The sequence below is a fragment of the Rhinopithecus bieti genome, unplaced genomic scaffold (assembly GCF_001698545.2).
Source record: "Rhinopithecus bieti isolate Rb0 unplaced genomic scaffold, ASM169854v2 scaffold_2476, whole genome shotgun sequence".
Classification (NCBI taxonomy): Eukaryota; Metazoa; Chordata; class Mammalia; order Primates; family Cercopithecidae; genus Rhinopithecus; species Rhinopithecus bieti.
In genome coordinates, this window is record NW_016803754.1 from 222,824 (window position 1) to 233,754 (window position 10,931).

Consider the following 10,931-nt stretch of genomic DNA (forward strand, 5'->3'; position numbering starts at 1 on the left):
CTGGCTAACACAGTGAAACCCCGTCTCTACTAAAAACACAAAAAATTAGCTGGGCATGGTGGCGGGCGCCTGTAGTCCCAGTTACACGGGAGGCTGAGGCAGGAGAATGGCGTGAACCCGGGGAGGGGAGCTTGCAGTGAGCAGAGATAGCGCCACTGCACTCCATCCTGGGCGACAGAGCGAGACTCTGTCTCAAAAAAAAAAAAAAAAAAAAAAAAAAAAAAAAAAAAAAAAAAAAAAAAAAAAAAAAAAATTAAGGGTAAAAAAAAAAAAAAAAAGAAAAAGAAAAGATCTAGATGCTGAAATAAATATGAAAATAATAACTAAGAATAATTGACCAGGTGCAGTGACTCATGCCTGTAATCCCAGCGCTTTGGGAGGTCGAGGTGGGAGGATCACTTGAAATCAAGAGTCCAGCCTGGGCAACATAGTGAAACCCCATCTCTACCAAAAATACAAAAATTAACCAGGCATGGTGGTGCATGCCAGTAATCTCAGCTAGCTCGTGAGGCTGAGGCAGGAGAATTGCTTGGACCTGGGAGGTGGAAGTTGCAGTGAGCCGAGATCCTGCCACTGTGCTCCAGTCTGGGTGGGTGACAGAGTAAGTGAAACTCTGTCTCAATACACATACACACACACACACACACACACACACACACACACACACACAATAAAATTAAATAAGAATAACCAAATATTTATGGAAGCTCAGCCTATTAAAGACAAGTGTAAAAGGTGTTTGCGAAAGTGAAAACAAATTAGAAATCTCTTAGAGGAAATAGAAGAACATGATTAAATATATCCCTTTTTCCACTCAGGCAGCACAAACTTTATTAGGTTGCCTCCAAACACAGAGGACACATTATGTCACTGTGCTCACACTGGATGTCCCCATACTCTCGGCTCTTTCCACACCAGTGCACCCACCAGGGGATTTGCATACTGTCCCCTAGGAAGGACCTTCCATTGTGAGTCTGAGATAAAAGCTCAGCTCTAACCTTGCCTTGACTGATCAGGACTCCTCAGGTCACCTTCTCACAATGAGGCTCCCTGCTCAGCTTCTGGGGCTGCTAATGCTCTGGGTTCCTGGTAAGGACAGAAGGGAGATAAGGGAGGAGAATGGGATGGGAGGGTGAGCTCTGGGGACCCCACTGCCTGTCCACATGAACATCTTGACCTACAAGAAAAGGGGTATAAAGTTAAGAACTACAAGTGTGAGAAATAGAAGATTCCTCACTCTTACAGTTCTAAGCTTCATATCCTAGAAGGACAAAGGACTTGTGCTCTCGTGAAGTGTGACACAGGAAGAGGAGAATAGTGTAGGCAACTTCTTGAGTCTCTTTTGTGCCTCATGAATGTTTTTTTAAACCTGAATGTTTAGGGGTATGAGCCAAAGTCACACACACAAAAAAAATCTCTTAGCATAAAGTAAATAACAGAAAGAATATCATTTTAATAAAGTAAATAACAGAGAGAATATCATTTTAATGGTTCCCAATATTTGTACATAACCCTGGACTTCTCTCACTATTTCAGGATCCAGTGGAGATATTGTGATGACCCAGACTCCACTATCCCTACCCGTCACCCCTGGAGAGCCGGCCTCTATCTCCTGCAGGTCTAGTCAGAGCCTCCTGCATAGTGATGGAAACACTTATTTGCACTGATACCTGCAGAAGCCAGGCCAGTCTCCACAGCTCCTGATTTATGGGAGTTCCAACCGTTTTGCTGGAGTCCCAGACAGGTTCAGTGGCAGTGGGTCAGGCACTGATTTCACACTGAAAATCAGCCGGGTGGAGGCTGAGGATGTTGGGGTTTATTACTGCACGCAAGGTATACAGTTTCCTCCCACAGTGGTACAACCCTGAACAGAAGCCTCCCTTCTTGCTGTGGTTCAGTTGCTCAAATGTGTTGTTTATCTGGAAAGCAGACACTGTAGATTATCTTGGGAGAGTAAAGAGGAAGATGATGGAGAATTCAGGGGAATACATTACAGCTGAGGGCTCTTGACCATCAATATCTCAGTTACATCTCAGGTACCACAATTTTAGTCCCCATCAGTTGCAAGAGTCTTGGCCTGGCAGAATTTGCAGGAGAATGGAGGGAGGTCAAGTGCCCTCTGAACAACCAGTCACGTTGCAAGGGAAAGCTGAATCAGAGCTCATCGTAATCCTCTCTGCCTTGCCTACGTTCATTCATCAACTAAATTCATTCAGCCTGACAACCACTTAAATGAAACAGATTAGTGGCAATACAAAACTAATACAGTCTTGGTTTTGATTTGATTTAGCATTTACTAGTGTACATGTACCTTGACAAGATTTGGTGATACTAAAACAGTTTCCCTCCTGTCTTCTACCTTCTACCTTACACTTTTCTTAACATACATCTCTCTCTGGGGCAGCAGGAGGCACAGCATTTTATCCTTTTTTCAGGGAGTGCTGGAGTGTATTTATATTCTAGACTTTTTAACTACTAGATATATTTTGGTAAGTTTATGCAAAACTAAGACCTAGTGACAAAATCTTTGAAAATCTTATTCACAGTATGTTGAAATGAAAAGAAAGTTCTACGAAATCCAAAACTGTGTTTTAAAAATAAATATCCAAGTTTGAAAAGACAAAAGAAAAAAGACTAAAAATGTATGTCATATTCAATGGAATCTGGATTAATACAAAATAATATATAAGCTTACATTTTGCCCCACAATCTATAGCCTCTGGGCAGAGGGCAGTAAACGAGAACGTGATGGCAGCTGTTACTGTGCTGGTGGTGGTGCGCTGGAGTTGATATATGAACCCAAGTGGAAGCTCTGCTGTATTTCTTGGGGAGAATCACAGAGTTGTGGGACTCCTGCGTGGAGTTCAAGGCTGTGCTCTGACACAACAGCAAACTCACAGGAGGTATTGCATCATGCAGTCTTTAGTGACTCAAAGTTTAGAGAAGTCTCTGTCCAAATGTACCTCAGGTCATATCACACATTCACAGGACATAGAAGACCTTGGAAAAGTAGATCCTGCCCCTGTCTTTTACCTGGGAATGATTAGAGAAAGAAAGGATCGTTCAAGAAAGTTTATAGTTAAAATAAAGATGATGCTGACCAGAGCAGTGCAGGGGCTGGGAAGATCAGGAGGAGGTGTAGTGGTGGGAGCCCAAGGCCCATAGGTCAGACACACATAAAGGAAAATCAGGGCATCACGGTAGGGGAAAACTCTTGAGAATGCAGGAGGTTTCACTGTGTCTCTCTAGTCGACCTACCCAGCTACCATTCTCAACCCAGGCTTCAGCAAATGTCCCAAGGAGAAATTCAGCCTGGTGTTAAGGGCTCCACTCATGACATATAATCCATAATCTGTAAGGTAGGTACATGCCACTGCCAAAGGTGAGATGAATTCCCCACTCTTGTAGAGATCTTCTGTCTGGGCCAAACCAGAATCTCCAATCACACTCATATTTGGCAAATTTCACTGAGGCACAAAGTGACAGGATGACACAAGGCAATATACAAAGGCATCTTTCCTCTGTGGAATTTTAGGCTATCTGTTCTTTATTTTTTCCACAACTTTCTGATGTTATAATAAACATGATTTTTTAAATTTATTTTTGCTCTCCTGCATTTATTGCAATTCTTGTGTCCATCTTCTAAGGCCTATTACTTCACTATTGAAAGTAAATATTTCAATTAAATTACAAAGTGGGAATGTCACTTTGAATATTATATTGCAAAACATTCACATCTAGATCAATAAATGCACATGGCACATGGAAATGAAGGAAAAGACAACTGCAGAAATGATAATGATCTTATCAGTGTTTACAGTAATTGATACTGAATACCAAACATGAAATACTGAATTTAATATTCCAGTAATGTATGCAGAAATTACACACATATATGCTTTAAATATACTACATTTACAATAGTACTTTAATATTATTTTGTTCCATAAAAGGCTATATGTATTATTTCATCATGTTATAGTAGAAGTAGATAGTTTGAATTAGCAAATCAAAATGATCCTGCTTTTGATTAAGGATATAAGCTATATGGAAGATGGCTGCCTATTCCAAGAAAATATATCCAGTGGCAAATGCATTTAATATATCTATGTATTATTATCTTTGCTGAGTATGAAATTGTATGACAATGTTTACATGTAAGAAAAAGAACCCAAAAGGAACTCAATCCTTCCAATGGAAAATAAATATCAGTAAGTAATTTGACATCTTTGGGGCTTTTGAAAAGGAAAGAAATAAAATCAGGCAAAATGAATATGCAAATAAATACTGTTTTTAAAACAACAAAATGTTAGGCAGTTACATATCAGTAGTACTCTATAAAAGAAATGCTAAAGACAATTCTGCAACAGAAAGAATGTAAGACTAAATAGAAACATAAAGATATATAAGAGATGGACACAGGAAAGGATATATATATGAATAAATACAAATTAATATTTGTGCACAATGATAGATGTCATGGTTTGTGAATTTTGCAATGCATATATAATCGCATTGCATGAAAAATAACATAAAAAGTAGTGCAAATAGAATTTAAAAATCTAACTCTATTTCAGGAAGTGGTAAATTAATATTTGGTACTAGGAAGTAATAAGTTGAGGATAGCTGGTATATAATAAACGATTGTATATTTAACAAGTTAATGTAAGGAAAAAGATAATAAAATGTCTAATCCAAAGGAAAGCAAGAAAGCAGGAAATCTGAAAAAAAAAAAAAAAAAGATGGTAGATTTAACTCTAACTACCAGTAATTTAGATAACATAAACAGACAAATTTCTCTAAATAAAATTTTTTATCAAACAAGATTAAAATGAAAGGTTTATGCTGCTTACAAAATACACACTGCAATAAGATCATAAAATGGCTTGGAAAATTAAAAAATGGAAAGTATAAATCATGCAAAAACCGAATTAACGAAATCTGACTTATACTTTAAGGCAAGGGAGAAAAAGGGACATTTCATAATGATAAATGGGTAAATCTATTAGGAAATCATTAAAAGGCTAAATCTACATAGACCCAAAATATAACTTTAAAATATATAAATTGAAAATTAATTAAATAGAGTAAGAAAAAGTCAACTCCATGCTATGGTGGGAGACTTTATGCTCAAGAGATGATAGAAAAGCAGAAAATAACACAATAAGGATTTAAAAGATTTGATCAATATAATTACCACATTTGACATAGTTAAAGAAGAAAAAAAGTATATGGTCACCTCAATTGGTATAGAAAGAAGCACTGGACAAAATTTAGACCCTGTTATGCAAAAATGTCCTAGAAAATTTGAAATGGAAAAAACCTTCCTTATCTCTCAGAGAATACACAGGCAGACAGGCAGACAGACAACAGACACACACACACACACAACCACATTAAATACTGAAAATTGTTTTCTTATTTTGGAATTTTGGAATTAGATATTTTTAAAAGATGTAAAGTATCATCATTCCTAGGTAATACTGTACTGGATGTCTTACTAGTACAAAGGGCAAGAAAAAGAAATAAAATGCGTGAGTACTGGAAATAAAGAAAATGAATAGTTATTATTTGTAGATGGTATGATTGTTTGGATAGTAAACCAAAACCATAATCTAGAGGTCTTCTTTAACATTTTAATAATGTTTTGTACAGTGTCAAGACTTCACATCTTAGGCCTGCCCAGGTCGCTCACACCAATAATTCCAACACTTTGGGTGGATGAGGCAGGCGAATGACATGAGGCCAGGAGTTTAAGACGAGCCTGGCCAACATGGTGAAATCCTGCCTCTACTAAAAATACAAAAATTAGCCGGCCATGGTGATGCACACCTGTAATCCCAGCTACCCAGGAGGCTGAGGCATGAGAAGAGCTTGAACCCGGGAGGCAGAGGTTGCAGTGAGCCGAGATTGCGCCATTGCACTCCAGCCTGAGCGATAGAGTGAGACTGTCTTTAAAAAAAAAAAAAAAAATGCTGGGCGCGGTGGCTCAAGTCTGTAATCCCAGCACCTTGGGGGGAGGAGGCGGGCGGATCACGAGGTCAGGAGTTCAAGACCAGCCTGGCCAACATGGTGAAACCCCATCTCTACTAAAAAATACAAAAATTAACCAGGCGTGGTGGTGCCCGCCTGTAATCCCAGCCCAGGAGGGATACTGAGGCAGGAGAATCACTGGAATCCGGGAGGCGGAGGTGTCAGCGAGCCGAGATCACACCACTGCACTCCAACCTTGGAGACAGAGTGAGACTCCATCAAAAAAAAAAATAAAAGATTTCACATCTTTTATTATGTCTATTCATAAGAATTTAATGTTTTGTGATGCTTTTTAAAAGGCATATTTTACAATTCCATCTCCAATTTGTTGCTGGTATGATCTTTTGTACACATGGTTTTATATTTATTGATTTTCTAAATGTATTTATTCATTAAAAAATATGTATTTGCCTTTACTACATTCACCTGATTTTAAATGTCCTTTGAATCCTATACTAGCTAATAACATTAAATGAAATTTTACAAATAAAATTATATATGTTCCTTACAAAAATTCTATGGGCATCCCTACCAGATTTAGATACTTGATTTTCTGAATTTATTTTCGAAAATAAGTTCTCTGTTTATTATTGGTTCACCAAGAAAAAATAAATAAATATTTTCCTATTAACACCTTAGTCTCTATGAGAAATCATCATCTCTATGTAACTATTTTTGCAGACTGCAAGCCCATTTGCTGGTTGTCTACTGATGCTCGTGGCATAAAAATACAACAATGAGTTCTAGAGAAGACCTGATCCTGTGCTGCCTGGATCATAAGGGAGAGATCATTAAAATAATGGAGTATATACCTGAAATGTTGAATAGTCAAACATTTCAATCGGTGTAGTATTTTCCCAGAATGCATTTATTGAAGATTCAAGCACAAAAAGAATGCAATTTAGCAAGCATTTACTTAATCGGGTAAAGATAATGCAGTGTTTAATAATGTACCTTCTAGAGCTGTGGTCAAGACAGATTTTGGTGCTCCTTCTTGTTTCAGTAAAAAAAAGACAATGATTTGTTGATTTCTCCCATGTGCCTAGGAAAGGAGAGTCGCAACACATTCTAGATATAACTAATTCTGTTGTAGAGCAAAAACCAGTGGTATCCTCTCAGTAGCATTTTTTTGTCTAATATGTAAACATAAAATAATTATTAATTAATAAAGAATTATAGATGCTTTAAAATTATGCATTTTCAAATATGTTCCTAGGTGCCTCTTTTCTTGCAGTCAAGAAATTAACTTGCAGTTCAAATATGAATTCACCTGATAGGAATAGTGTGTCTTAACAAATATTACAGTACATTGCACCAAACCTTCTACATATCTAGGACTCAAAAAATATATTTGACACATTTTAAAACATGAAAATATTATTAAATTAGTACTTCACATTTAATTAATCTTTTAAGGTAATTTGTGCATTGGCTTTTTGTTAGACATTTCAATTCTTCAGTTTTTTATTTCTATATTTGAATTAATTTAAATATATTTAAATTGGTTTGATAAAATTATAAAATCAAATTTCTATAAGCAACAAGGAAGTAAACTCTATAAAATGTATCAAATACTTAACCATAAATGTTTGTAATAAACTCTGAAGTTATGATTACAATATTATATTGAAACAGTGGAAAGTTCACAAAGAAGTATGTTAATGCTCACAATAATGAATAACAAATTAAAGGTAAAACTGACCTGTATATAATCGCATTACTTTATCCAGTCTATCACTGATGAACATTTAGGTTGACTCCATGTCTGCTACTGCAAATAGTGCTGAAATGAACATTCACGCCCATATGTCTTGATAATAGAACAATTTACATTCCTTTGCGTACTTACACATTAATGAGATTGCTGGGTCTAATGGTAATTCTGCCTTTAGCTCTTTGAGGAATTGCTACACTGTCTTCCACAATGGTTGAACTAATTTATATTTCCACCAAGAGTATGTAAGCATTCGTTTATTCTCCACATCCTCTCCAGCATTTATTTTTTGACTTTTTAGTAATACCAGTTCTGACTGGTGTGAGATGATATCTCATTGTGTTTTTGATTTGCATTTATCTAATAATCAGTGATATTGGACTTTTTTCCACATGACTGTTGGCCACATGTATGCCTTTTGAAAAGTATCTGTTCATGTCCTCTGCCCACTTTTTAATGGGGCTTTTTCTTGTACATTTGTTTAAGTGATTTATAGATGCTGGATATTAAACTGTTGTCAAATGCAGAGCTGGCAAATATTTTCTCCCATTCTATAGGTTGTCTATTTATTCTGCTGATAGTATATTTGGCTATGCAGAAGCTCTTTAGTATAATTAAATCCCATTTGTCAATTTTTGCTTTTGTTGCAATTGCTTTTGACGTCTTTGTAATGAAATCTTTGCTCATGTCTATGTCCTGAACGGTATTGCCTAGGATTGTCTTCCAGGATTTTTAGAGTTTTTGAGTTTTATGTTTAAGTCTGTAATCCATCTTTAGTTAATTTTTGTATATGGTTTAAGGAAGGGGTCCAATTTCAACCTTCTACATATGGCTACCCAGTTATCCCAGCACAATTTCTTGAATACAGAATCCTTTCCCCATTGCTTGCTTTTGTTAAATTTGTCAAAAAGATCCGATAGTTGTAGGTATGCAGTCTTATTTGCACGTTCTTTATTCTGTTCCATTGATCTATGTATCTCTTTTTCTATCAGTACCATGCTGTTTTGGTTACTGTAGCCTTGTAGTATAATCTGAAGTCAGGTAGTGTAATGCCTCCAGCTTTGTTCTTTTTGTTTAGAATGGCTTTGGTTATTTGGGCTCTTTTTTGGTTCCATATAAATTTTAAAACACTTCTTTTCTAGTTTGTAGAATAATCACAATGGTACTTTAATGATAATAGCATTGAATATATAAATTGCTTTGGGCAATATGGTCATTATAATGAAATTGATTCTTCCTATCCATGAGCATGGAATGTTTTTCCATTTAATTGTGTCATTTCTGATTTCTTTGAGCAATGTTTTATAGTTCTCTTTATAGAGATCTTTCACCTCTCAGGCTAGCTGCATTCCTAGGTATTTTATTTCTCTTTGTGGCAATTTTGAATGTTATTGCATTACTGATTTGACTCCTTTTAAGGTAATTTAAACATATCTGTCATGTAGGGGTTAAATAGCTACTGACTTTCCTTTCCCATTCAAGTTGAGATTTTCTTAATTTTTGGTATAAAGAGTGCAATTTCATTGATATATGGACCTTATAGGTGTTGTGTTATAGTACCAGACCTAACATTTTGAATGTTCTAACAAGTTCCCAGTTAATTAAAATGCTGTGGCTGCTGGACTAAAGAGGCAAAGAGCCAATTAGATAAGAGGTTTTCTATCCTACTTGCATCTATAAATATTCTGGGAAGATTTCTAAACATGTGGCTAACTGAACTCCAGTCAAGTATTTTTAGCCAACTAGGCTAGGATAAGAGCAGGCAGCAATACTTTTAAAATATTTCCATTTGATTCTAGTATGTGGCTAGAATTACCTTGGAAAGGGTGATTCACAGTTTTCAGGTGTGAAATACAAAATGAACACACACGATACATGTTGTTGAGGGAAGTGTATCATAAGACACAAAACTAAAAAATTTCCATGCATTTTCTGAGCCTTGGAAGTTCTTGCTGTAGCAGCACTTCTCCTGAAAGAGCTGGAGCAATGGAGCCACTTAGAAATATTTTCCTTTTCCTACCTTCTTTTAATTATTTGTAATTTTACTTTACATTAAGTTGAGGATTAATTATCATCTAATTATGGTATGTGTTCTTCAATCCAGACATATTCCCAGATATATTCCTCCTCTAACTAAAAAAGTAGCAGAAAACAATCTTTTCCTGATTTATTATTTGCTGAAATAGGTACATTTGGTTGCCTTCTTGTCTACTGGCATAAGGAACCCTGCATTACCATAGTCTGAGATTTAGCTTTAGGATTTTCTACAGTAGTCCCAAGTAGAAGCATCTGCTCCTGGATATCCAGGAGTAGACACCTGTGGTCTCCAGGGTCTAAAGTTGCATTACTGGACACACGTGTCCACCAGCTGGGTTCCTGTGTAGGATGACTAAAGAGTCTGCTTGTACTCCTGGCCCTTGGCTTCCTGAACCATTACCTCATTCTACTCTGGCCTTTGGCTTAAAGATTCAGCACACCTTGAGGGAGAGCATCTAAAATCTGCAAAATATTATACCCTTGTGGATTTCTTTGGGTGATTTATTTGTTAGAACCAATGGATGTTTTTGTATAATCATGTGGCTATTATTTTGTTTCTTTCCTCACAATGTAGGAACATGGCTCTGAAATATTCCCATATTAATACAAAAAAACACTCTCAGAGCACCGAGATAGCCAATTATCTTTGGGCAGGAAAGGTAAGCATATATCTAGAATACAGAAGGATCCTAGTAAGGATGCATCACAGTCATCTCCAGGGGACAGTCATCTGATATCCCAAATTACCACCCACTGGTTGAAGATATTTGTCTCTGCTGCTGTGAAGTTGCATACCCAGAAGTGGCAACAGTGGGATCAACACAGGTGGGGATGGTGGTTGTGAGGCATGGCTCATGTCATTTTACACATTCATAGCCCTGTCCAGGCCATCATGGCTACTTCATTACAGACTCTATTATGCAAATATTGTGGAAGTTAAGAGAAAAGACTGAGTTCAGTTAATCTGCTTACAAGTGGATAAGCCTTCCAGTATGGTTGGTTGTTTGGCATCTTATCTGTGGAAGATATGCTCTGCTTTTTGCAGAAATAAATACAATTCTGCACATGTAATTTCTTATTCATATGAGTGCATCCACATACCTCTCCTCTGGCACTTCCTCTCTGTGATCTTCCAACTTTCTTTATC

General features: G+C 36.7%; 1 gene segment (V, D, J or C); it reads left to right on the forward strand.

The window, feature by feature from the left end:
* Nucleotides 1-1,040: 1,040 nt before the first annotated feature.
* On the forward strand, nt 1,041-1,868 carry LOC108515512 (Ig kappa chain V-II region RPMI 6410-like). The segment is given in 2 exon segments: nt 1,041-1,089; nt 1,537-1,868. Coding segments are annotated over 2 exon segments (381 nt in total).
* The last annotated feature ends 9,063 nt before the right edge of the window (nt 1,869-10,931 follow it).